The 24,584-nt window shown below is 48.6% G+C and overlaps 3 protein-coding genes and 1 long non-coding RNA gene across 4 annotated transcripts; 1 reads left to right on the top strand and 3 right to left on the bottom strand.

The window, feature by feature from the left end:
* Nucleotides 1–2,135: 2,135 nt before the first annotated feature.
* Nucleotides 2,136–5,208, top strand: LOC104046181 (antimicrobial peptide THP2). Its single transcript, XM_064448649.1, has 4 exons — nucleotides 2,136–2,194; nucleotides 3,399–3,477; nucleotides 4,151–4,271; nucleotides 4,982–5,208. The coding sequence occupies exons 2-4, from the start codon at nucleotides 3,420–3,422 to the stop codon at nucleotides 4,995–4,997; spliced, it is 195 nt and encodes a 64-aa protein (XP_064304719.1). The 5' UTR covers nucleotides 2,136–2,194; nucleotides 3,399–3,419; the 3' UTR covers nucleotides 4,998–5,208.
* A 10,732-nt stretch (nucleotides 5,209–15,940) lies between these two features.
* Nucleotides 15,941–16,494, bottom strand: LOC135312905 (uncharacterized). The gene is made up of 2 exons (XR_010372526.1): nucleotides 16,303–16,494; nucleotides 15,941–16,193 (listed from the first exon to the last, which is right to left on the bottom strand). It is a non-coding gene; the product is annotated as an uncharacterized LOC135312905 (long non-coding RNA).
* Nucleotides 16,495–16,679: 185 nt separating this feature from the next.
* Nucleotides 16,680–19,070, bottom strand: LOC135312796 (gallinacin-3-like). Its single transcript, XM_064448581.1, has 3 exons — nucleotides 18,980–19,070; nucleotides 17,829–17,916; nucleotides 16,680–16,792 (listed from the first exon to the last, which is right to left on the bottom strand). The coding sequence occupies exons 2-3, from the start codon at nucleotides 17,884–17,886 to the stop codon at nucleotides 16,680–16,682; spliced, it is 171 nt and encodes a 56-aa protein (XP_064304651.1). The 5' UTR covers nucleotides 17,887–17,916; nucleotides 18,980–19,070.
* A 2,524-nt stretch (nucleotides 19,071–21,594) lies between these two features.
* LOC135312795 (gallinacin-5-like) lies at nucleotides 21,595–22,553 on the bottom strand. Its single transcript, XM_064448580.1, has 3 exons — nucleotides 22,493–22,553; nucleotides 21,777–21,903; nucleotides 21,595–21,610 (listed from the first exon to the last, which is right to left on the bottom strand). The coding sequence occupies exons 1-3, from the start codon at nucleotides 22,545–22,547 to the stop codon at nucleotides 21,595–21,597; spliced, it is 198 nt and encodes a 65-aa protein (XP_064304650.1). The 5' UTR covers nucleotides 22,548–22,553.
* Between the last annotated feature and the right edge of the window lie 2,031 nt (nucleotides 22,554–24,584).

The following is a 24,584-nucleotide window of genomic DNA, read 5'->3' as shown; positions in this document are numbered from 1 at the left end:
CTGTTAACTGAAGCGAGGTGTAAGATGAAATATGATCTGAAAAAGTATTTAGTATTGGTGTCTTTGGATAGTTATTGGGTACGTCAGCAAGCGACTTGGTGCAATGCAAGATCAGTAGGTAGCAAAGGATCACTAGATCCTTAGAGATCATACTGAGGCTCTTCAGATCTTCATTATATGAATTCATGAACTCAGTTTGACTTGGATTTTGGATTTATTGAATCAACCACACCACAAATTGATTTATTGAATATATCACAAAGCAATGTAAGTCTGAATGGGTGTTTGGAGACCATCTGGTTTCAAAGATAGACCATGTTGCTTAGAGCTTTTTCTAGTTGAGTTTGAATATCTATATGGGGATCAAGATTCCATAAATTCTCTGGGCTCCCTTTCCAGTGCTTGATGGCCCTCATTGTGAGAGGGTTTGTTCCTTATACCTAATTAGAATTTCTCTTGTAGTTTGTGTCTCTTACCTCCCATCCTTCTCCTGTGCACCTCTGAGAAGAGTGTGGCTCCATCTTCTCTATAGCTACCATTAAGTAGTTGTGAACAGCAATTAGATGACCCTTAGCCATGTCTTCTCCAAGCTGAACAAAGATCAGTCCTTTAGCCTCCCCTCAAATGTCTGATCCCCTAGTCCAAACTCTCTGGGTTTCCAAAAGAAAGAAATATTATGTACACTTTACAGGACCTTGAGGTGGCGTAGCCCACCATTGTTTCAGGCCCCACTAGGCATGGGAGTACCTTCAGAGTCCCTTTGGGGTACCTTCAAAGCAAAACTTCTGGTTCACTTTCCTCCTAGAGAATCTAGTTTGCACACATGAAAATTCCTGTGGAAATCAGACCAGCATGAAGTCACAGGGGACCATCTAGCTGGTACTTCAAGACTGCACTAATGCAATTGTAGACTTCACTTGGATGCCACTCTAGAAATATCAGTGTTCACCTGTGGACAAAAAGGCAAGACAAATGTTAGGAATTGAGGGGGGAAAAGGAGCTGAAAACAAAAGAATAAGTATGACTAGGCACTATACAAATCCAAGATGCATTTTGGACATCGCATGCAATTTTAGCCAACCTATTCCCAAAAGGGTAATAGAACTGAAAAGTAAGACACATGTACAACAGGAATAATCCACTAAAATAGCTGGATCCATCTGAAGACTTACTTGACAGCTGTGGTTGACAGAATCCTTCTTTTCATTCTGGGAAAATAAACAGACAAGGGGGAGTGTAAGAAAAGACCACAGTATCAGTAGTGATGTACAGAGGTGAAAATGAAACATTTATTTGCTGCTTTCCATGACAGGAAAAGCAGAAGTGATCAGCTGGCAGACTGAGGAGCAGAAAAACAAAAAAATGAATGCTCATCTAAGGCATAATATGTTTTGGGGTTTTTTTTGTATTATCAACTGAAGGTCCTGTGAAGCCCAGGAGTACAAGATCAGCCAGTCATGGAAAAATGCTCAGTCATGAGGAGCTCTGCTGCCTGAGGGTCCAGAGACAGCCTCTGGCACTGAATTTCCCTAATCAGTTTATTTTCCATCAGCTTTATGTATTTTCCATCAGCTGGAAGGGTGTACAGGGACATAACCACGACGCACTCACCCTATTTCTGTACATTTTTTGCTCTTAGGCATCCTTGGTGGCCACTGGCCACTAAGCCAAAGGACATTTGTTTTAGCTTCGTATGTCCATTCTGTGTTCGTATAATCTGTATTTATAAAACAGAAAATAAACTAATCAGGGTGCGGAGAAGCATGTAGATGTTTTGTATTGCAATATTGCAATGGAATATTTTGCTCCTAAGCAGGAAGAGCTCAACGTATGTCCCAAGATGTTTGACACATACCACAGCGGCTTAACGTATCTTACACAAACTGGAGTGTCACAAGAGGTATTGCATGAATAACCAGGGATTTTCCAGAAGAAAAGCTTCAACAGGTTCAGAGAGAAACCCTGCTTTTTTTCACTGGGGAATGAAAAGCAACTTGATTCTCATTGGATTAGAAGTCACCAAAAAAATGGGTAATTTTTTGATTGGCTCAATGTGCACTTGCTGAGAAGAGAAAGCAGTTCTCCCTCCCCTTAGGAAACATGTTATAAAAAAGGCTCTCAGCCCCACAGCCGAAGCCTCTGGAAGGAAGGGACCAAGAGCAAGTCTTTGGCTTCTGGGCTCACCTGATACCTGGTAACTTCTCAGTTCTTTTCAGTCTTTCTTTCAATGTCTGCTGTTGTCTTTTCCTCAAAAAAAACAAACAAGCAATCAAAAACCCCAAACCTCTGTATATTAACCTAAATTTATATGTTACTCAAAAAGTTTAATCTAAGTTTTCCAGAAATTAAACAGGTTGAATAAGTAGTTCAAATATGTGCTAATACCTAGAACTTTGGTAAAAATACTCTGCTTACTAACTCCAAGGAATAAATCTGGCTGGGTCAGGTTCCTTTAGAGAGGTCTGTGGTCCAGAGAAATCGGTGATCTCTTAGATGGAAACCAGTGCATATTTTTTATCTATGTCTCTATGTTAAGAACTTTATTTCGTTTTCAGAACTGTTAACTTTGCCTACTTGTTTCTCCTGATATTTTCAAATATATAGAAATTTGTGTAAACTTCTCATACTAATTTCAAAGCTGTTTTGGGCCACCCTTTACCATTCCATTTGCAGAAATACATTTCAGCACAACCTCTTTTCCCTTCCTTGCTTAAAAGAACATAACTTGTGACAGATCAGAAGATTCTCTAATGCCAAGATATATGACACTAACTTCCTCTTATTTATTCATAAGACCCCCTTCTAGGCTATCTTACCCCATTTTGCTGATATTATTCAATTATTAACTCTTTCAGTGAAGAGAACACATGTTTGCTTTTCAAATTTCATTTGTCAAATGGGAACTGATTTGGTTGTGTATTTCCATTCTAGAGCTGCTGCCTGCAGACTAAGACTGGAGATTTTGAGCAAGTTGATTTTAGCTGTTATTTCTTGATAAGTTTTAGCATTCCAAAATGAACATTTTTTTCCTGAAGTTTGTAAGCTTGACTGTGTAATCACCTCACTTTGCATATTGTTGTTCATTCATTAGATAAAACATTTAACTAAAAATAAAGTCATGATTGCCTTTTGGCTAAGGACTATTTGCAAAATGTGAAAGAAATCCAGGCAATTGAACTATTAAAATAACTTAATGATCACATATCCTGAAAAGATGTTGCCCCATAATATTTACTTGTCCCAGAAATCCTTGCACAGCAGTCGTGATGTCATATGGATCTTACTGGTTATTTTTGAAAGTTTGAAGCAAAAGGCAATATAAATGCCATTTTAATTAATACAGTATTTGTTCAGTTCAGAAGACTGTCATACATCTTTCTTGGTCCTTTTCCCTACAGTGACACAACAAATCCGCAGTCATGAAGATCCTTTACCTGCTCTTTTCTCTCCTCTTCTTGGCACTCCAGGTTTCTCCAGGTAAGATGGAAAAGAGATTCTAGAAGGGGATCTTTGTGCACCTGATGTAAACTTCCCAGGGCATTTTAATCACTACTGGTTAAAATTGCTAGAAACTGAGCAGGACTTTGCCAAATATCTCAGTGCCTGCGGTCCCCTGTGAAAACTCTTTCAAAGGTGGAGAAATTATGACTTCTGAAGAAAAGTGATTTTCTACTTCTGGTGTCTTCCTAAAAAGATTGTGCTAAACACTCTGGTGTTAGGCACCTGAGATGGTGTCTGTGGTGGCCATGAACTTCGGATAACAGCACACTCAGCAGTGCATATGCAGGTGAAAATGAAGCCTGGCCAACTATTTTCGGATAGGAGCCAGTATTAAAGCCCCAGGACCCATGACCCTTTTCCATAAGGTAAAGGACAATGAGTCAGGAGATCTGTATCATTCTCCACTCGGACTTATGGCCATGCATTTAGATGCATTGTAAGCTAAGGATCCCACCTCTGCAAGGTGTAGACCTGCTTTGTAATCTCACCTCTTACATGGCCTTTCAACAACGGCCGAATCTGGGCAACAGTCCTCAAGGCAAGTTGGTGGTGAAGGCAGCTCAACAAATGGGAAACCCCGCTGGCATTGCGACTGCACTGCCCTGCCCTGCAGAACCAGAGGGAAGGAAATTTTTTGTTATTGTTGCAGGTTTGTCTTCACCCCGGCGGGACATGTTTCTCTGTAGAAGAGGGTCCTGTCACTTTGGAAGATGTCCGTTCCACCTGGTTAAAGTTGGAAGTTGCTTGGGGTTCCGGTCCTGCTGCAAATCGTGAGTTTGACATTGACCAAGGCTTATCTGCAGTAGGAGCAGGCAAACCTATTTTGCTTGTGTCCTTAAACCCAAGGTGCTATTGAATGTTTAGATCGGATATAAGCAAAAAATCTATTACGCCATGAGGACAGTCAGGTTGAAGTAGATTGAGCACCACGGTGCTCTTCTTCCTGAGATATGCCCCATGATCAGCCTCAGCAAGAAGGATGAAGTATGGCTGGAGATGTCAGCCTTGTGCTGTCCCAGCTCTGACATCTTTACAGCTCCTGTGCCAGAGCAAAATATCAGGGTTTGGTATTTGCAGAACTGGGCTGCCGTGCTGCATGGGGAACAGAGCGGAATTCAGTTGTGCCGCAGGGTGGACACAGATCTCCAAGTGCCATCAAATGTGTGCAAAAAGGGCAACGGTGTTGTAAAAAGGAATTATCATATGAAAGGCAGCCTTCTATATTCACTCAGGAATGAATGCATTCACCCCAATATCAAGGAATATCAATTTAATTCCATGCTTTTCCTGAAGCAATAGGAAACACTCTTCTTACTCACAGGTATGAGCGCACAGGTCTGTCCCAGCATGATTACACGTGACATTCGGTATTTTGGAAATTATTTATACCCAAGAGGAAAATATGTATGGACTGAGAGTAAGTAGGGAAGGGATACAATCAGAAAGAGGATCTGAATATATTCTTTTTTATTTTGTGCAGGCCATGGCAAATATAAAAACTTCATAGGCTGACCATTCAAGAGCGAAGAAAATTTCTTCTAAACCTCAGAATTTGATTGGAATCCCCTTACTGCTAAAACCACCAGATCCTGCTACAAAGCCTCATGCACCTTTCAGTTTTGATGCAAAAAGCTTTATGATGTAGAGTAAATCCAAACTTATTCTCTATTGCTTTCCCTCCTTTTGAATAAATTGTTGTTGCTTAGCATTCACATCACTGAAACAAGGGTGTCTGTTGCATGTGCTGAGGATGATAATCCTTGCTGCGTTTTGACACACAACCCCAGAGGCCAACAAGTTACAGTGCCAATTGCTCCTTAATTTGAGCTTTTCTGAGACACACAGCTGTCCAGGGCTAGACAGACATGGACTGAAGACCTCACCCTCCAGTACCAAGAGATAGGCTGGCTGGAAGACTTCAGCTTCCCTTTGCAGGAATGTGTTCAGATGCCAAAACCTTTTATTTCTTACTATGCAGAAATCTTTTCTTGGGAAAAAGAAAATAGCTCAAAACCTAGACACACACCTTCCATTGAAATGTCAGGATGTAAAACTCAATATTCTGGCTTCTGGAAGACGCCTGTGAGCATCCCTGGGAAGATGTAGGCCTATTTTCTTTCTTTTTTTTTTTTTTTTTTAATAGTGCAACAATTTATGCCAGTTCTTTTATCTCCAGAAGTTATTTGTCCTGTAATTTCACAGCAATGGATGTAAGTTTTGCTTTTCTTTTCCACCTGTTTGTCTAAAAGGATGCATAAAAGATAATAGATGGAGAACGGCTTATACTGGCCTCTCTCCATGTGCTTCTCTCCCCCTCCCTCCACCATATGGCAAACTCCGTCCTATTCTCTGCTGGGATACACACATTTCTGAAATGTTGTTCTGGAGGGGATTTTGCTTGCCTGCCAAAATTACAGCATTTATCTGTCCTGTGGCTATTTCTTCGCACCTCTTAGCAGGGAACAAACTTATCCTCAGGTGTCCCACCCAACTTTTAATCCTCTGTGGCATGATTTTCTATACTCAAGTCATGGTGATAGTTTGCGTAGCTCAAAGTCTTTGGAAAATGGGTGTTTGGAGGAATGCCTGCCTGGGCGAGTTGTAGACCCTCTGCCTGGTGCTAGCTGACAGTCTGGTCCTGTCGTGCAGTGAGGCCGTTGGCAGGGCTTGCTCACATGTCAAAGGGGGTGCTGAGGGGGTACTGCTGTCCCCCAGAGGGAGCGTATCTAGAGGAGGCATCCAACACGCAACATGGCCATGCATTCAGGCGAAATCTCATGCTTCAGGCCTCTTCTCAGTGCATTTACAGCAGCTAGATTATGTCCACCCCCAAAAAACAGTTCAAAACTGATTGGGCAGGTTTTAGAAAAATGCCTCTGAGGGTTTATTTAATTTTTTTTCCCCTTTGGTGTAGGCTGTAGACTTGCTCTGTATCCGAAACTGTTAAGAGAAAAGCAGGGAATGCATCGGAGCCTGTTGTGGTTTAGCCCCAGCCAGCAACTACACACCAGGCAGCCACTTGCTCACTCCCCCCGACCCCCGTGGGATCGGGGAGAGAACTGGAAGAGCAAAAGCAAGAAAACTGGTGGGTTGAGATAAGAACAGTTTAATAATTAAAATTAAACTGTAATGATAATAATAATGGTTATGATAATAATAATAACAACTATAATATAATGAAAAGGAAAATAATGAGAGTGAGAAATGAAGCCTGGGGAAAAAAAAAAATAAAAAGAAAAACCACAGGCACAGGTGACGCAACCGCTCACCACCTGCCGACCGACGCTGCCGGTCCCCGAGCCGCGATCGCTGCCTGCCCCACCCGGCCAGCTGCCCCCAGTTAATATACCGGGCATGATGCCGTATGATACGGAATATCCCTTTGCCCGGTTTGGATCAGCTCTCTTGGCTGTGCCCCCTCCCCTCCCGGCTCCTTGTGCACCCGGCAGAGCCTGGGAGGCTGGAAAAGTCCTTGAGTAGCACAAGCACTGCCCAGCAACAGCCAAAACGTCTCAGTGTTATCAACATTATTCTCATACTAAATCCAAAGCACAGCACTGCACCAGCTGCAGTGAAGAAAATTAACTCTGTCCCAGCCAAAACCATGACAAGCCTTATGGTTGAAAGCAAGTCCAGCACTCTGTATTAAGAAGGGGAAAAACAACACCAGAACAGAGACAAAGCAGTGAAAATCTCTGCCTAGAAAACATCAGGGTTCTTTTATTTGTCATCATGACAGAAATCATAAGTTTTGCTGAGAAATGTGAGTGTAGGAAGGAAATACCTTATGAAGAACACAGTCGTCGACTATTCTTTAACCAGCAGATAAGCAGGATAATTAAATTATATTCAATTTTAGCCCAAATATATTATGGAAATGTAACACCTAGCCTGCTGTTCCTTGTAGGATTCCCTATGCTAAAGACTGCTCAAGGGTGTTAATGAACTATACAGAGAAGGTCCTTAGAAGATCTGAGCTATGACATTTTAATTTTTATAGTCCTGTAATAGACAAGACTTGCAAGAGGTCTTCTCTGTCCCACAACAGCACATGGAGACCAGGCAGAATATCACACTGCACTAGAAGTGGCACTACTGCTAACGTTCAAGCAACTGAAGCCGTCCTTACCGGGCTGCAGGTTCTCCTGACATGGTTGACTGCAATGGGATTCTAGCCACCACTGCGTCTGTAGTCACCCAAATTAAGTCAGAGGAACTGAATCCCCCTAAATGTGTTTTATGTGGTCTATACTGTGGGAGATAGGTACTTCACAGGTCACATAATATTTGGTACTGAAATATTTCTTCTTGTGTCAGCCCCTCTCTTACCTCCTGCAGTTCTGCCTGAACTTGTCCAAATGCTTAATATTCCATCGAGTGGCACCGCTTTTACGGTTATGTCTGGGAATGAAGTGCACACCGTGGAAGTGAAGGACAGGAAACATCATTATTTCTCCACACAGCAGGAGTCAATGGGTAGCTGGCCACCAACTGTTGAGGTTTCTCTACAATTCAAGAGCTGAAATTTCTTGTTGATGCTTTACAAGACTTGACCGTTACCCTGACAAAAATTCTGGCCTCATTAGACAGGCTATTGATTGCTATGAATGGCCAGAAGTCAATCCTGTCCCAGTCCTTGTCCCTGGCAGGCACAGGCACCAGGCGCAGCAGGTAATTATGGAGGCCTGTGCTGGGGAATGTGCCCCTTGGGTAGGCACTACCAACCCTGGAGGCTCCAGGCTTCTCCTCAACTTGCTCTAGCATGCAGTAACCCTCCATTTTGGAGGCCCTGCTGGGAGCTGTGTTGCTCCATGCCCCATCCCACCACGCAGCAGAGAGGGATCTCCCTTGCCCTCATCAGCACTTGGGCTGATCCCATGGGCAACCCCCAAGGAGATCTTTGCAGACCTTAAAGGGAATGAGATCTCCCAGGCTGGCTGTCCAGCTCCCCTCAAGGTGAAGGGGTCCCATGAATCAGATGGGTAGTCCTGCAGAGAGTGATCAGGGTATCTTCTCCACTCCACCCATCTGGAGACAACCTGAGGCTAGACTGGCTCCTCTCTACAAAAACGGTTACCTCACTCTTTCTACAAAATACCTCCATGATTGGGGTCCACCTCTGGATAAATATGTATGTGTATCCATGAACATGTGTATTCATAAGAAGTGACTCTGGCTGTCCTGGTGCATAAGAAGTGACTCTGGCTGTCCTGGTGAAGATTTCTCTTTCCATGGAGGCCACCCTCAGCCATCATGAACTTTCCAGCTGTGTAGGCAGCACTTGGCAGGGATGCTAGGCTTCTGCTTGTTGGCATTTGCTTCCATCATGTTTCACTGGGCAACTTAATCCAGCTCTCACTTGCTATGAAGATGGCTTTATGCTGACTATTTAGTTTTCCAAAATGCACCATATTAAAAAAAAGTGTTTGCAATTTTGTCTTCAGGGAGATCACTTGGTAGGAAAACTCTACCCAGTGATGGATTTGTGGAGCAGAAGGCTCAGAAGAGGTTTTCATTTTCTGCCTTACTCAAAAAGCAGACTCATACATACCACCAAGAAGTACAGCACAGAGATGCAGTTACTTCCCACCTTGACAAAGCTGAACATGCCTCCTAGGGAAAGCCCCAGGCCATGGCACCCCCGAGTCCAGGGGCCATCTCTAAGGAGACATAGAGGAAATGTCCTGTGCTCACACCCCTGTCGGAGGTTTATTTGTCTGTTTTCAAAACCAGGATCCAGATGGAGCTGCTACGTGGCCTTGAGTCACAGTGCTGCAGAAGAAAGAGCTGTGGTAAACAGGACTCTCCCAAATAACACTTGAGAGCTGCTTTTAAGTTCAATTTCTTTTCCCTGGCCCTTGCTTTAGCAATTTGCCAGCTTCGGTCCTGGCTGTACATCTTGCTGACCCACCTTCTTAGAATCATAGAATCATTAAGGTTGGAAAAGACCTCTAGGATAATCCAGTCCAACCATCAACCCAACACTACCATGTCTCCTAAACCATGTCCCGAAGGGCCACGTCTACAAGTTTTTTGAACCCCCCCAGGGACGGTGACTCCCCCACCTCTCTGGGCAGCCTGTGCCAGGGCCCGACCGCTCTGGCAGGGAAGGCATTTTCCCTCACATCCAACCTAACCCTCCCCTGACGCAGCCTGGGGCCGGTTCCTCTCGTCCTGTCACTGGTGACTTGGGAGCAGAGTAACCTGGAGCTGCCTCATTGCTGTGAAGCCAGACTTCCCTGGCGGAACTGCCTGCCCTCGCTGCTCCCTGACAAGTATTTAGGTCACACGCAGGCCCAGGCACAGACAAACATACATGTTCACCTGCAGGTGCAGCACAGCTTTGTGTGCTGTTGTGTAGAAGGGCTGAGGTTAGTGCCTGATAGCAGAGAGCAGCAGGGCTGGTCTCCTATGGTCTCCAGATGGGAAAAGAGAAGGATGCATCCTGTTTCTTCCTTAGAAATTGGGAAACTTTAAGATGCAGGTTACCCTCAGCAAGCTTGCAGATGACATTAAACTGGGAGGAGTGGCTGACACACCTGGGGGTTTTGTTGCCACCCAGCAGGACCTCAACAGGCTTGGGAAATGGGCTGACAGGAACCTCATGAAGTTCAACATGGAGAAGTGCAATGTCCTGCACCTGTGGCGGAACAACCCCATGCACCAGTATATGCTGGGGGACAACCACCTGAAAAGTAGCTTTGCAGGAAAGGACCCAGGGGTCCTAGTGAACATCAGGTTGAATGTAAGCCAGCAATGGGCCCTTGCAGCAAAGGCGGCTATCCTGAAGGTACTCTGGGCTGCGTTAGACCAAGTATTGCCAGCAGGTCAAGGGAGGTGGTCCTTCCCCTCTACTCAGCACTTGTGAGGCTACACTGAGAGTACTGTGTCCAGTTCTGGGCTCCCAGTCTAAAACAGGCATGGACATACTGGAGAGAGTCCAAGGAAGGGCCCCAGGATGATGAAGGGACAGGATCATCTCTGCTATGAGGAAAGGCTGAGAGAGCTGTGGCTGTTCAGCCTGGAGAAAAGAAGGCTCAGGGGGGATCTTATTAATGTGTATAAATACCTGAAGGGATAGTGCAATGAGGATAGAGCCAGGCTCCTTTCAGTGGTGACCAGTGCCAGGACCAGAGGCTGTGGGCACACAGTGAAACCCAGGAGGCTCCCTCTGAACATCAGGAAACACTTTTTTACTGTGAGGGTGACCGAGCACTGCCACAGGTTGTCCAGGGAAATTGTGGAGTCTCCATCCTTGGAGAAATTTAAGAGCCATCTGGACATGGTCCTGGGCAATCAGCTCTAGGTGGCCCTGCTTGAGCAGGGGGGTTACACCAGATGACCTCCAGAGGTTCCTTCCAACCTCAACCATTCTGTGATTCTGTCATTCTGTGAAACTACATGTCTTTATTGAAGCCGGGAAAAGCAGCCTCTGCCTAAAAAACACCAGGCCAGTGACAGGATGTCTCCAGCCCATGAGGCCCCAGGAGGAGCAAGGCTTCCAATCCTGCTGTCACACCACCTGGGGACAGCAGAAGCAGGGAGGGGACAGGACATCAGGAGCTGGTTCCAGGAGCCAGAAGTGAGGGGGACATCCTGCTTGGAAAGTCCAGGGATTCACCACTATTTCCTGCATAAATAAAGCACAATATGTGGTCACTGATATTTATTTCTTATGTTCCTTCCCTGTCTTCCTCCAGCCTTTCTGCCACTTCTCCTATTATAAGGACCTTTAGGGAATTACTGGACAACCCCTCCTCAAATAAATCCCAGTCCTTATTGCAGATGACTTAGACCTGTGTTTTCCTTAGTGGTTTCAGCCTTGAACCCAAGGTTCTTCAGAAACCTCAAGGAGATGGTCCTGTGCCCCACAATACACAAAGATCAAGCTTCAGTTTCCAACAGCATGAAATCCTCCAGTATGGTCTCATGGGCTGAGGGGGACTGGGAAAATGCAATTTTGAATTTTGGCTTCTTTGGCCCCACACAGGGCAGGTTCAGGCACCTTTACCGAGGGACTTTAACCCTCCTTCCCTGGCCTCTGCCTCTCAACATGAATGCAGAAGGGTGTTATCCAGCACAGTGAATGTAAAGAGAACAGCAGATCTATTTTCGTCAAGAAAACAGGGGGCCAATTCCTGAATGTTTGACTTTAGAACTTACTTTTTGCAGCAAACCATAAATGTTGAACACCTTCCAAAGATCTGATAAGGGTGATAGCATGTCAAAAAACCACACAACCCTCCTTCTTTCTTACATTGACCTTCATTTCCTGGAACCAGAGATGCACCTGTACAGAGAAACAATTGAAAGGAAAAGATAATTTGGGAAAATACTCTGTAATTCTAGAAGGGCTGGCACTCCACTAGGATTTCAACCCGCTTTGTGGGCCAAGTATTAAAATTACCATAACTGCACATTCGATAGCCAGTTAACTACCTAGAAGGACTATCAGCTAAAGCCCTGAGGCACAGGTATCCCTGGCTGTTTTTGGTACAAAAGGGTATCTTCCATCCTCCCACTGTCTCCCCTAAAGCTTTGGCTAGCTCATCTAGCCTAGGGTAGAGGTCTTCGCTATCTCAGAATCACATGCATCTAGGGGTCCTCAAAGGTGCTAAGTATCTGTGATTGGACAACAGACTTCCCCATCCATTTTTTGGATGAACAGGGTAGGCTGCATAGGCTGAGATTTCAGAGGTTGCAATGGGAGCTCATCCAGAAACACCCCCATAGAGCAGCAGCTAAATGTCCCCTGGGGTGATGCCCAGAGCTTAATCCCTTCCTAACCCACAGAGGAGCCAAGCTCTTACTCTTGGATGGCTCTGTCCACAGCAGCCCCTCTAATCTCACAGGAAGGGGTGTTGTGAGAGCGTATCCCATTGCATGACTTTTCATGCTGGAGCAAAGCCACAAAAACATTCCCTCCTTTGAGCATCTTTAAAAAATATGGTCACTCCCTGGGACATGGAGGACCTCCACTGATGGGGGTTCACACCTCACCCATCTCCCCTCTCCCCTTCTCACCTGCAGCACCCTGGACCAACAGGAGGAAGAAGGGGAAGAGCAGGAACAGGATCTTCATTGCTGATGCCCAGCCCAGGTCTTCACAGGGCTGCAGAGGGGAGACACCAAGGCAACAAGGGCATGGGGGACACTAGGTGGTGTAGAAGCCTGGGCACAGTGGTATGCCAAACTGCAGATGTGTTGTCCTGAACAAAAGAAGATGGTGTTGTCTGTATCATATTCAGAAGAACGACTGCCTATGCAACTTCATCAGCCTGGGAGTAGTTCAGGAAGTTTCAGGCAAGGCACATTTTTCGGTTATCTTCCTTATGCTTTCTCTCAAGCACACACTGCTGATCTTGTGTCTGGTGATTCATGCCATTTGAAGTAAAAAAAAAAAAAGCAGCTGGTGCTATTCAAAGAACGCAGTCAGAAAACTTACCTTTGGAAGTACCTAGTGCGCCTTACGCATGGCACACTTGTCTCTAAAACGGACCTAAATATGTTTCTAGGGAGACAGAATCAAAGGGATATACTAGATATGCTTTCAAGTATGCTCATCGGGGAAGGGTTATGCCTAGTGCCTGTTCTCTCTTGCTTCTGCATCTCCTTACCAAAGGCCAGAGGTTACATGCTTCAGAGCTGCTTGTGCCAATACTGAATGCAGAGGCAATAGTAAAGCTATGGTCACTAAATGATTCTGTGCAGCAGCTCCCCAGTTAGGGGAAAGAGGGGAGAGAAGTGTCTCAGTGGCCAAAGAGATCAGGAAAACATGAGCTTTCAGGTTAACTGAAGCCTGAAAGAATGGAAATTCTCTACTGCTGCATGTAAACTGGCTCCTCCCTTTAAGTTACAGAGCCCTATTTCTGCAGAACACAATATCCCGCTGTCCCTCTTCAAACACCACAGAAACTTTCCAATTTCTCCTGTGCTGGGGAAACCCTGGATCCAGCTTCAACAGATTCCTAGCTCTAATGGAAAGAATCCATATTTTTAATTTACTTTTTTCCCTAGAAAGCTCAGGTGATGTAATTGTGTGAACTGATATATCCCACAGTTTGTCACTTAGACGTTTCCACTATGATGGCAATTGAACAGAGAGATTAAATGGGTGGACAACCTGAAAGCGACCCCATAGTTACTTGCCTGGCAAGGGAAGGTCTTGGTCTTCAGGCAGCAACAAATGCACCAGGAATCACTTGTGTCCAGATGCCCTTGGGGTCAGGGAATGCTGCTTTGCCCCAAACACCCTGGTTTTATACCACTGCTGATGGGTGAGACATGCTTATTCCCATGAACACATCTCCCTCGGCCAATCAGAAAATGACCCATCTTCATGGGGGTGGCAGGTTTGCACCTCGTCCCTCCCTGCTGCAGCGGGAGAGGCTGAGGTGCCTCCTGGGGGCTGTTGCAACCTTCACCGTTAGCCTCGTGCAACACGTCTTGTGACATTCTGCCCTAGGGAGACCGCATTTGGAGTATGGTGTCCAGTTCTGGGCCCCCCAGTGCAAGAAGGGCAGGGAACTGCTGGAGCAAGGCTAGGGGGGAGCTGCCAAGGGGATCAGGGGCTGGAGCATCTCCCTCGTGAGGAAAGGCTGAGAGACCTGGGCTCGTTCAGCCTGGAGAAGAGAAGGCTGAGGGGGGATCTCATCAGTGCCTATAAATATCTGAAGGGTGGGTGTCAGGGGGATGGGGCCGGGCTCTTTTCAGTGGTGCCCAACGCCAGGCCAAGGGGCCACGGGCACAAGCTGGAACACGGGAAGCTCCCCCTGAACATGAGGACAAACCCCTTCCCTGTGCGGGTGCCAGAGCAGGGGCACAGGCTGCCCAGAGAGGCTGTGGGGTCCCTTCCCTGGAGACATTCACCCCCCGCCTGGACGCGGCCCTGTGCCCCTGCTCTGGGGGTGCCTGCTCATGCAGGGGGTGGGACGGGATGAGCTCCAGAGGGCCCTTCCAGCCCCCACCAGTCTGGGATTGTGTGATTCTGTGATCTCCAGTACACTGCTCCCATGTAAGCCATGTCATATCATGGTGAACAGAAAGTATCATTTATCCATTGATCTTTCTCCTTTTCTTGTTATTTCTCTTCTATCTCTACCATATTGTACTCATGGGTCACTTTCTACAACACCATCAGTCTTGTACAAGATGTTCTGGGCAAAAGGGCTCATTGGACAGTGAAACAGCTTCATGCTGCTGAGATAAATGGTATACATGGTGACTGCTAAACGCTCAGTTAAATGACATGTGAATGAAAGTGAAGGAAACGATCCTAGAAATTCAGTGGGAACCTGCTGTGCTGGATACAGGACCTGGACAGCAGGGTGGGATCTGCTGGTGGATGTAAGGAAAGACCCTAGCTGACGTAGACACAGCTTTTGGGGTTGTACAGATCCCCACTCACTCCTATAACCCACCCACATGAATTTATGATGCAGGAGACTGGGCTACTCTGAATCCAGCAGGGACCTTCAGCTGCAGGATGAGGGCAAAGATGTCCTGGAAGCAAATGCAGGCAACAGCCCTGTGGCTTTAGGATGGGTTGCACACCCAGTGGGGAAGCAGGAGATGGGGAAGTCAGGGAAGTGGTGCTGAGGGTGATCTGCCTCCTCGGAATGGAAAGGATTCAGTAAAACAGCCAGGATCACTAGCTGATGACATACTCACATCTGCGTAGACACACACACGTATTTAACTATACAGGGCTGAGGTCTGCACTTGCAGGAAGGTTGAAGTCACTGGCTGTTGACGGAGAACAGTGTTGCAATTCCAGTGTGTCTCAGGCAAGCAGAGAGGACAAGATACCCTGCTTTCTCCCTGCTGGACTACATTTCTGGACTTTTCCAGGTTGCGGTCCATGGGACCCATTGGAGGACAAGTTGAACAGCCAGCCTGGGACATCTACTTCCCTCCAAGGCCTGTAAAGGTCTCCTTGTGGGGGTGGCTGTGGGATCAGGCCCCTGCAGGAGGGATGTGGCAGGGACAGAGGCTGTGGGGCTGGTAGAGGGGTTGGTGCTGTGAGGCTGGCGGCAGGGAGGGAGCTGAGCAGGGACTGCTCTGCAACACTCAGCCCCACCGCAGAAAAGGGAGATGGAGGTCCCATCCCACTGTGTGGTGGGACCTCTGGAGCCTAGCTGTGGCTGTCAGGGACAAGGGACTCCCATGAGCAACGGGACCAGTACAGGGGTCCCACCTCCCAGGAGGGAGCATCCACAGAGCAGCTCCATCGCACCCACAGCAAACACCTAGCCCAGCAGGGACTGCCAGGCTCGGTGTCCCCATGTGGCTGCCAGGCAAGACCATACCCAGGAGCAGCCACAGTGGTGACCCCCAGCATCCCCAGATGCTTCTCCTGCCACCAACCCACTGCCACCCCCACAGCAAGCAGGCGTGGCACACCCTCTGTCACAAAAACATGGCCACACATCCCACCCACTGCAATTCCAAAATGCTCATCTTTATTCAAGTCGGGAAAAGCAGCCTCTGCCCAAACAACACCAGGCCCGTGACGGGATGTCTCCAGCTCACAAGTGCCTGGGCACCCAGCAGGACAAGAGCTTCCACTCCTGCTGTCACACCGCCTGGGGATGGTAGAGGCAGGGAGGGGAAAGGACAACAGGAGATGGTTCCAGGAGCCAGAAATGAGGAGGACATCCTGCTTGCAGGGTTCAGGGTCTCAAGCCCAGAATCTGTATGAAGAAAGCAGACAAGCACATCACCTGTTGTAACTAGCTCTTCTTCCCACTCTCTCCCACCTCCTTTCCTATGACAAGCAAGTGCAAGGAGGTAAGACTCAACCTCACAGAGGCAAAATCCAGTCATTTCAGTTGTCTTGGACCTGTGCTCTCCTTAGTGGTGGCAGCCTTGGCTCCAAGGCTCTCTAGAGACATCAGAAGGAGGACCCTGTGCCTCACACTACCCAAGGAACAGCCTTTCATTTGGACAACACAGCTCAGCTTTCTTTTTTGACAGTGGAAAAGCTTTATGGGGCTGAAGAAGAGTGGAGAGGCACTGGCTGACCTTCAGCCCCACAGCAGGCAGGTCCAAACACACAAGGACTTTACCCCTCTTTCCCTGGTTTTTGCCTCTGAGCATGAATGCATGAAGCTGTGAACCAGCAGCTGGCATGAAAGTCAATAATAACTATATAAACAAGAGCAAACTCATTCTAGAACTTACATTTTGCAGCAGTGCGAGAATCTTGTACAACTTCCCACATATTTATAGGGGAAACGGCAGCCCCCAAAAACGCAGAATCCCTTTCGTTTTATGCATTGGTCTGTATTTTCTGGTGCTATGGAAGATCATGCGCAGAGAGACAGTTAAAACAATAATCTAGGAGAGCAGCTTGTGGTTGCTGAAAGGACAACGCTCCCCATGCATTTCAGGCCAACATATGGGCTCACCTTCAACCTCTACCATAGACATGTCTTCAGCAGCAATGTGTCTCACCTAGAAGGACTCTTTCACACCAGTGTGGGTGCACACAAGAGCAGACATGGATAAGGACCAGCATGATGCTGAGGAAGAGTAATGCTGTCTCCCCAGCCGCATGTCCACACCAGCTGCATGTCCACCACTGTCTGAACCAGCAGGGCTGGCAAGCAGGGCACTCCTTGCTTCCCATGTCCCTGTCCTGGCTGCACCTTGCCTTTGAGTGAGCTCTGATGGAAAGCCCTTGCCCAGCCCTTGCAGGGGCTGTGGCTAGGGATGACAGTGCTTTGGGACACTCAGGTTCAGTGCTACTGGACAGCATGGCCAGTGTAGCCTGCAGAGGTCTAAGCTAAAGACCTGGTGTCCACCTGTCTCTGGCCACTGAGGTGCAGAAGGCTGTGCTGGGCCTCCAGCTGCCCTCTAAATTGTCCACCTCCACCAGAACATCTCAGCTAGGTCAGACAGTACTGGGATGGCTTGGAGGTCTAAGAGCCAGACATGTTGAAAGGTCCCCAAACATGCCATGGCCAGACAACTCTGCCTCAAAGTGTCCATGTTTTGGGCAACCAGGATGGTTTGTGTAGGCAGAGACCTGCCCCAGAGCAGCAGCAAATCACAGGGTTTGGAGCCCAGAGCTAAATCCCCTCCCCACCCTGCAGAAGCAGTCAAGCCCTTTCTTTGGGCCAGATTCTTCCACACCCAGTGCAAATGGTAACAGCCTTAAGCACACCCAGATGTATGCCGTTGTGTGGCTTTTCACACGGGAGCTCTGAGACAACTGCAAAACCATTCCCCTCTTAGTCACTGATAAAGGTGGTCACTTCCCAGGACATGGAGGACCCCACTGATGGGGGTTCACACCTCACCCATCTCCCCTCTTCCCCTCTCACCTGCAGCACCCAGGACCAACAGAAGGAAGAGGGAGAAGAGCAGGAACAGGATTCGCATGGTTGATGCTTGTCCCGGGTCTTCACAGGGCTGCAGAGGGGAGGGGAGACATCAAAACTCCTGGAGATGACAGCACACAGTAATATGCCAAATTGCAGAAGGGCTATGTCAAGTGACAGAGGACGATGTCTTCTGTGGCCTGTTCCCAAGGATGTCTGTCAGATATGCACCTCTTGGATATCCTGGGAGCAGCTGGGGAAGTATTGGCCCATTGGGCAATCCAGCTGATGTTTTTCCATCATCTTATTTCTCACTTTTCTCTTTTTTTTTTCTTAAAGGACACATGGCAGAAGTAAGGCTGGATTATTGCACTTTTAAGTAAAATAACATTCAAAGACATGTGAAAAACGAAAATAGAATACTTTCCCTTGGAAGCTGTACTCCCTCAGGCCTTATGCATTCAACACTTATCTCTCGAGGAGAACTAAATATGTTTCTGGAGAGACAGAGCCAAGGGTGAGACAAGATAGACTTTCAAATGTAGTTACTAGACCAGACGCACTGCTAGTGTCTTTGATCTCACACTTCTGCCTCTCCTTACCCAAGGGCCAAAGCAGAGAAGGACTGCATGTCAGGAGGTGCTCATGCCAACACTCAGTGCAATGGCCATAGTCAAACCGGGGTCAAGAACTAAGCCAGGTTCTGGTGCCGAGGGAAATGCATGTACCTAGAGATGCCCAGCACTTGGTGAGGGAGGCCCCTGGTGACCAGTACGGTTGATACAAAGCAACCTTCCAAGTTAGTTTAAGCATGAAACAATGGAAAAACTCTGTATTGCTGATTGAATAACATCTCCCTACCTTGTTCAGGACAGTCCCAATGTGCCCCAGAACATGAGGTCTCAGGGACCTTCCTCAATCCTCAAGACACATTTCCAGTCCCTCTTGCAGTCAGGAAAGCCATTTTCACTTTCAGCATATTCTGGGCTCTGATAATCTCTGACTCATACAGAAAATTAGTGCTCTTTCTTGGAAACCTTAGATGGCCTCATACGCATGGATATTTCCAACAGTTTGTCATTTAGAAAGTTTCAGGAGCTGAAGAGAAGGATGTAATGGACAGCTGTCAAGAAAGAGACCCGGCAGTTACCTACCCGAGGAAGGTCTTGGTCTTCAGGCAGCAACACACCCAGAAGGAATGACTCGCATCCAGATGCCCTTGGGGTCAGGGAATGCTGCTTTGCCCCAAACACCCTGGTTTTATACCACTGCTGATGGGTGAGACATGCTTATTCCCATGAACACACCTCCCTCGGCCAATCAGAAAATGACCCATCTTCATGGGGGTGGCAGGTTTGCACCTCGTCCCTCCCTGCTGCAGCGGGAGAGGCTGAGGTGCCTCCTGGGGGCTGTTGCAACCTTCACCGTTAGCCTCGTGCAACACGTCTTGTGAGACCCCCTGCACGGTGGGCACAAGGGCTGCAGTGGCTCAGCATGAACTGCCTGGGATGGACAAAGCAGACTGGTTGATGTAGACACCAGTAGCAACCAGTCCCAGGAAAGGATAAAATACTTGTGTCTTCCTTTTGCCTCAGTTTACTTAGTAAGCAGGTAGTGTGTGACATGCAGGATCATGCAAAATGTTTTAATTGTCTCCTCTTTTAACATTACAAGTACAGCTTTGTCCTTGCCAAGGTGATTTGCATTTGACATGCCAGGAAGTGACAAGCCTAAGGCTACCTTTCTGGTGGCTACTCAGATAAACAGTGAACAGAGGAAAAGCTATCAGGTAAGACTACAGCTCACCTAATTCTGCCTGAATTCACCGCTCCTAAAACTGTCATTCCTGGTACAAAAACTCACAAACGTTGTGTGACAGAAAAAAGTCTCTGTGTAAAGTTATGCAAACTAAGAGACACTATTGAATGGCGGTGAATCAGACTCATTAGGCCCTGGAGGTGTGGACTTCAGCAAGAGGGTTTGTGGATTTATAGGAGTTTTGTGATGCTTCAGAAAGGTAAAGATCAAGGCGGGACACAGAGGAACAGGTCACAAACAGAGAGAGGCAAGGGATGAAAGGGACCAAGCTCATGTAAGCAGGCTGCTGGTCAGTATGCTTCTCTGGCCATGCCCTACATCTGATCGCCATAATCTCTCCTATATTCCTACTAGGCTTTATTTCTGACTATATTTTTTTGGTGAACAATCTGTCTCTGGTGTGACTGCATGGTTGTACAGTCCTCTAGCAAACTTCAAGCCAGAGTACTGGGTATGGGAAAGAGTACCAAGAGTGCTGGTGTATTGTCCAGAGAGACCAAAGCTCTGGGAGCTGGATGCTGGAGAGAACGAAGGTGTTGAGGTTGGATACATCAGAGACAAAGGGTCTGGTGCCATCTATCAGAGAGACTCATGATGGGGATTTTCCCCAAGCAGCAATCCATAGAAGTAGGTTTGGGTCTCCATGGTGGTGCCTTTGTGAGTGTAAAGGTCCTGGGAGCATCCTCACTCCTGGAGTTTTGGTACCAGGCTCTGGATCAGACCAGGGCTAGCACAGCCAAGGTCTGCTGATTACGGTGTGGAGAGGGCTTCCAGCCCACGCTGCAGGGAGGCCATGGCTGGGGCCAAGCCCTGTCCAGGGGAGCTGCTTTGAGGTGGGGATCTTGTGCTGGAACCTACCACAGCTGCAGCTTGACCTTGCTGACCCAGACCTGGTCCTTGACCCACCGCTCACATCCCCACCTGGCCTTGACCCCTACCCATGGAGGTGCCCAGTGCCCCAGGCTGAGGCTGCTCCAAGCCCCCCTGGCCTGCCCTGCTCCCTGGCTGGGGGCAGCAGCATGACTCCTGCCCTGCCAGCCCCCATGGTGACTGCCCCATAGTGGTGCAGAGGCCACCCCCATGGCCCCCGTGAGCTGACAATCTGACCCACAGCCTGGCTCTGGGCTCTTTACTAGCCCCCCCCCCCAACCCAGCCCCAGGTCTTGAAACCCCACCACCACCCCAGCACTGACCCCTAACTCAATCCCAAGCCCCTGAGGGGGGCCCTGGCACAGCCAGGAGTCCCTGTTTCCTCAGGGGCAGAATGACTTACCTATCCCCTCCCCTCCCGTGCCAGCTACTCCTTGACACCACAACATCCCGCCAGTGCCACGCACCCAGACCCCACAGCTGGGGATGGACCCAAGGCCACCAGAGTGGCATGTCCTGTGAAACAGTTCCACAGGGACCCTTGACCCAGCTTGGGACCCAGTGGACAACTGGCAGGCCCCCACTGAAGTTAGGGGGTTTCATAGCTATGCCCTCATCCCTGACCCTGGATGAGCGGTGCGGGAATGCCCTTGCTGAGAGACAAGGCTGGTGTTGGGGTCCTTGTGGGTCATTGTCCCCTATTAGGAGGGGATGCTGCTGTGGCTTGGGGCCAAAATGGAGAGAGGACAGGTGAGAGGGAGAGGGCAGTGTGTTTATGGATACCTTCCCTACCACGTCTTCTCTGCCCTTCCCAAGCAGAGAAAAGAGATGCAAACCCACGCGTCGCTCCCGGAGGGCATATATACACACACTCCTCAACAGCGGGAATGCAAACCACCAGCTTGTATTGGGGATGCTGGGGTAAGGGATTCCCGCGGGACCGCGGTCCAGCTGTCCGGGGTTGCTGCTGCTCCCAGCGGTGCTTGGTGCCTCCGTGCAGCATCACGCCGACCACGCCGCAAGGGCACGGGCTGGTCTCAGAGGGCTGCTTGGAGATTCACACCACGGTACCAGGAGTCCCTCAGGGATACCATCGGCTGCAGAAGAAAAGGTCTGGCAGTGTCTGTCCCAGCCAGAGCAGCAGTGAGGGCTCAGGGGTGTCCCCGAGCCCTTGGGCTGCACATTGTCCCCTCTTTCTCCAACAGCCCCACCTCTAACCCCAACAGTCAGCAACCTCAGCCCTTTGGGCAGCCCTGAACCTACCTCCGACAGCACAAGTCTTGCTCAGAGCAGATGCCAACGCGACTGATCCCCAGCGGGCATGACCCCTGAGAGCAGAAGCCCCCACGGCGCACACAGTCCTGGGGCAATCCTGGAGGAAGAGACAGCCCTGCAGAGCGCAGAAAGAGACCTTTAGCGTGGCCCTGCCGAGATGCTGAGTGCAGCCCTGGTCCCTGCGTGGCCAGAGTTAACCCACCCCGACCAGCCCCTGCCATGAATGCCCGGGCAGGCGCCTGCAGCAGAAATCTGGGTGATGTTTATGGCACTTGGATGGGAGACACTCACTACCAATCCTCAGCAGCCTACAGGAGAGACTCTCCAACACATCTGCTGGCTCCCTTTTGGCACAAGGGAGGACACTGAGGGTGGAAGCAGGATCTGCCTTCCTCCCCCCACCCTCCTCTCCAGCAGGGCTGCTTTGCCCAGTGCTGTTGACTCAGAAAGGTAAGGGCCAGGAGGTACAGAGAAGGTAGAAAATCCTCATCTGTGGAGAGCAAGAGCTTTGTTACAAGGTCCCAGCTCTTTTCCCAGCTGCAGAACCTGCAGTAGAAGTCTTTTCTTAAAGGTATGGAGTGTGAGGGGCCCCAGGGGGAATGCCACAGCATCCAGAAGAAGTGACTCATGACTCATCTCAGCTGGCAAATCCTCCCTCCAAAATATTGACAAAGGATAAACCTTCCACACTCCCCATTTCTTACCTGCTGCTTCCTGGAGCATCAGGAGTAGAGCACAGAGGAGAGGCAGGATCCGCATGGCTGGGAGTTACCGGCAGGGCCACAGCTCTTAGGACAAGAGAAAGGAGGAACAGATGAAGGTCCCTTCCTACGTGTCATGTAGCACCTGCACAGGGATGGGGACTGAGGAGAGGGGACAGCCCATCTGGGAGGAGATGTGACCAGTCACCAGTGGTAGGAAGCGCTCGACAGCCTGGGGGTAGGAGCCTTCCACAGCCTCTCAGCTCTTGGCAGCAGCAGCAGTTTGGTCCCTGCCAGCTTGTCTCTCCACGTGGCGAAATGTTCCTTGGGATGGCTGACATTTCAAAACATCCAGCTCAAAAGCTCCTTTTCCTGCTTCTCCCCCTGCCAGAGAAAAAAAGGCATTGCTTTCCTCTTCTGACACCTCTGAAAACGATTCCCAGGCTTCCAGCCCTGGGTCTTGTGTCACCCCGCCTTGCGTAAGGGGTGTTCGGCACTGTGGTTTGCTGGACACGTCTTGGGACACACTGCATCCCTGTTCGTTAGACCTTGGCAAGCAATCTGCTTTTGCAACACAAAGGAGCTCTGTATTTGTCCCCCCAAGTGAAGCGTGCTCTCTATGCTTCACTTGAAAATAACTGGGAAGATGCCACATGGATGACATCTCTCCCCAGCTGTCAATCCCATGAATGACAAGCTTTAATTGTGACTTTGTTGTGTTGAGAGTTTGCTGTGTGTAACCCTTTATTGCTTCTCAATGTATTGATGGTGCCATCTTTGTATACCTTTTCAGCCTTGTTGCAGATTCATTAAACATATGTATATATATATGTAGATATATAAAAAACATATTCATAACATATATTTGCTGAGTGGTGACATGAATATACCTTTTATCCCAATGCCTCATCATACTTCACTGCTTCTTCCCATCTCTATTTGTCTCCCCAGCGAGGGAAATTGCACAAAATATTTGCAGGTCTCACTTTGGGGGGATCTCTTGGCAGCCAGCACTACTCTGCCATGGTGGTCGGGAGCAGGGCACTCAGGACACCTCCTCATTTCCTCCACCACCCCAAAATTAAGCTAGTGCATGCGTTGAAAAGCAACAGCACAGAGATGTAGTTAATTGTCACCGTAACAAAACTCTGTCGGGAGGCTGACCACCAGAAGTAGCTGCTTTCAGCCCAACTTCTTCTGTGGTTCTGATGCCATGACAGCTCGACAGACATAAAAAATATTTGGACCAAGGTCTTTCCCTTTTTTCTGGCTGTAGCTGTAGGATCAGCATGCCACCAGGACAAGTGACAGTCCTTGCCTGGCGGGAGGGGGCTGTGCTTCCTGCGAGTTTTGGGTTGCCTGTTGAGATGTTTGGAAGAGTACTCATGATTCTCCCAGCTACCAGGGGCTGCCTGCCGGGGATTTCAGCAGTGGATGTTGGCAGCTGGGCCTTTCCTTATCCCACCTTGTCAAAATGCCAAGTGCCTGTGTGATCCAGCCACTGCAAAAATGGTGGAAGACAGCCGCTGCACGTTTCGACAAAGCGGAAGACCCGTGGACCCAGTAGGTTGGTCTGGGAATTTGCTGGGAGACAGATGTCCTCTGGCAGGGACTCACCTGTGACACAAGGTTAGGATCTGTGGAGGGACCAGGAGGATGCCACTGGCCATTGCTCTTCCAGGGTACCATCCTGCTTAGCACAACAGCTTGCCAATGCCTGCTGTCGTGCGTAAGGGGACTGAGGTGACGCAGCAGAAACAAGAGCACTTGTCAACACATACCAGGGGCAGGGCTCAGCTGGCCACATGCAGATTTTTGCAGTGATGAAGCAGCTGGACTGAGCTCTTCACCTTCTGCTCTTCCACAGCAGACGGCGCACAAGTCACCTCATCCTCACGGCGATGTGCAAAACGGGCCTGGTGAATCCCACTTAAAAAAATTCCTGTTTCTCTGCCATGGTCTATAAAGGGAACTTAGCTTGAACAGTTCTGACACAGGTGTCTGTATCGTTGTCATCTAATGTTAAGTGCAGATGAAACTACCCAAGATGACAGTGGCTCCTCTGTGTAGACTTCCCATCTATTTGCCAGTCCCT

Source organism: Phalacrocorax carbo, chromosome 3 (assembly GCF_963921805.1).
Source record: "Phalacrocorax carbo chromosome 3, bPhaCar2.1, whole genome shotgun sequence".
In the NCBI taxonomy this organism is placed as follows: domain Eukaryota; kingdom Metazoa; phylum Chordata; class Aves; order Suliformes; family Phalacrocoracidae; genus Phalacrocorax; species Phalacrocorax carbo.
This window is presented reverse-complemented; position numbering and strand designations above follow the sequence as displayed.

What these genes read in the sequence shown, in the direction of transcription:
- LOC104046181 (XM_064448649.1), top strand. Translation starts at nt 3,420, where the DNA reads ATGAAGATCCTTTACCTGCTCTTTTCTCTCCTCTTCTTGGCACTCCAG. An exon ending in GGCACTCCAGGTTTCTCCAG is followed by an intron (nt 3,478 to 4,150) that starts GTAAGATGGAAA and finishes TTATTGTTGCAG; the next exon opens with GTTTGTCTTCACCCCGGCGG.
- LOC135312796 (XM_064448581.1), bottom strand. Translation starts at nt 17,886, where the DNA reads ATGCGAATCCTGTTCCTGCTCTTCTCCCTCTTCCTTCTGTTGGTCCTG. An exon ending in GTTGGTCCTGGGTGCTGCAG is followed by an intron (nt 16,793 to 17,828) that starts GTGAGAGGGGAA and finishes CCATAGCACCAG; the next exon opens with AAAATACAGACCAATGCATA.
- LOC135312795 (XM_064448580.1), bottom strand. Translation starts at nt 22,547, where the DNA reads ATGCGGATCCTGCCTCTCCTCTGTGCTCTACTCCTGATGCTCCAGGAA. An exon ending in GATGCTCCAGGAAGCAGCAG is followed by an intron (nt 21,904 to 22,492) that starts GTAAGAAATGGG and finishes TGCGCTCTGCAG; the next exon opens with GGCTGTCTCTTCCTCCAGGA.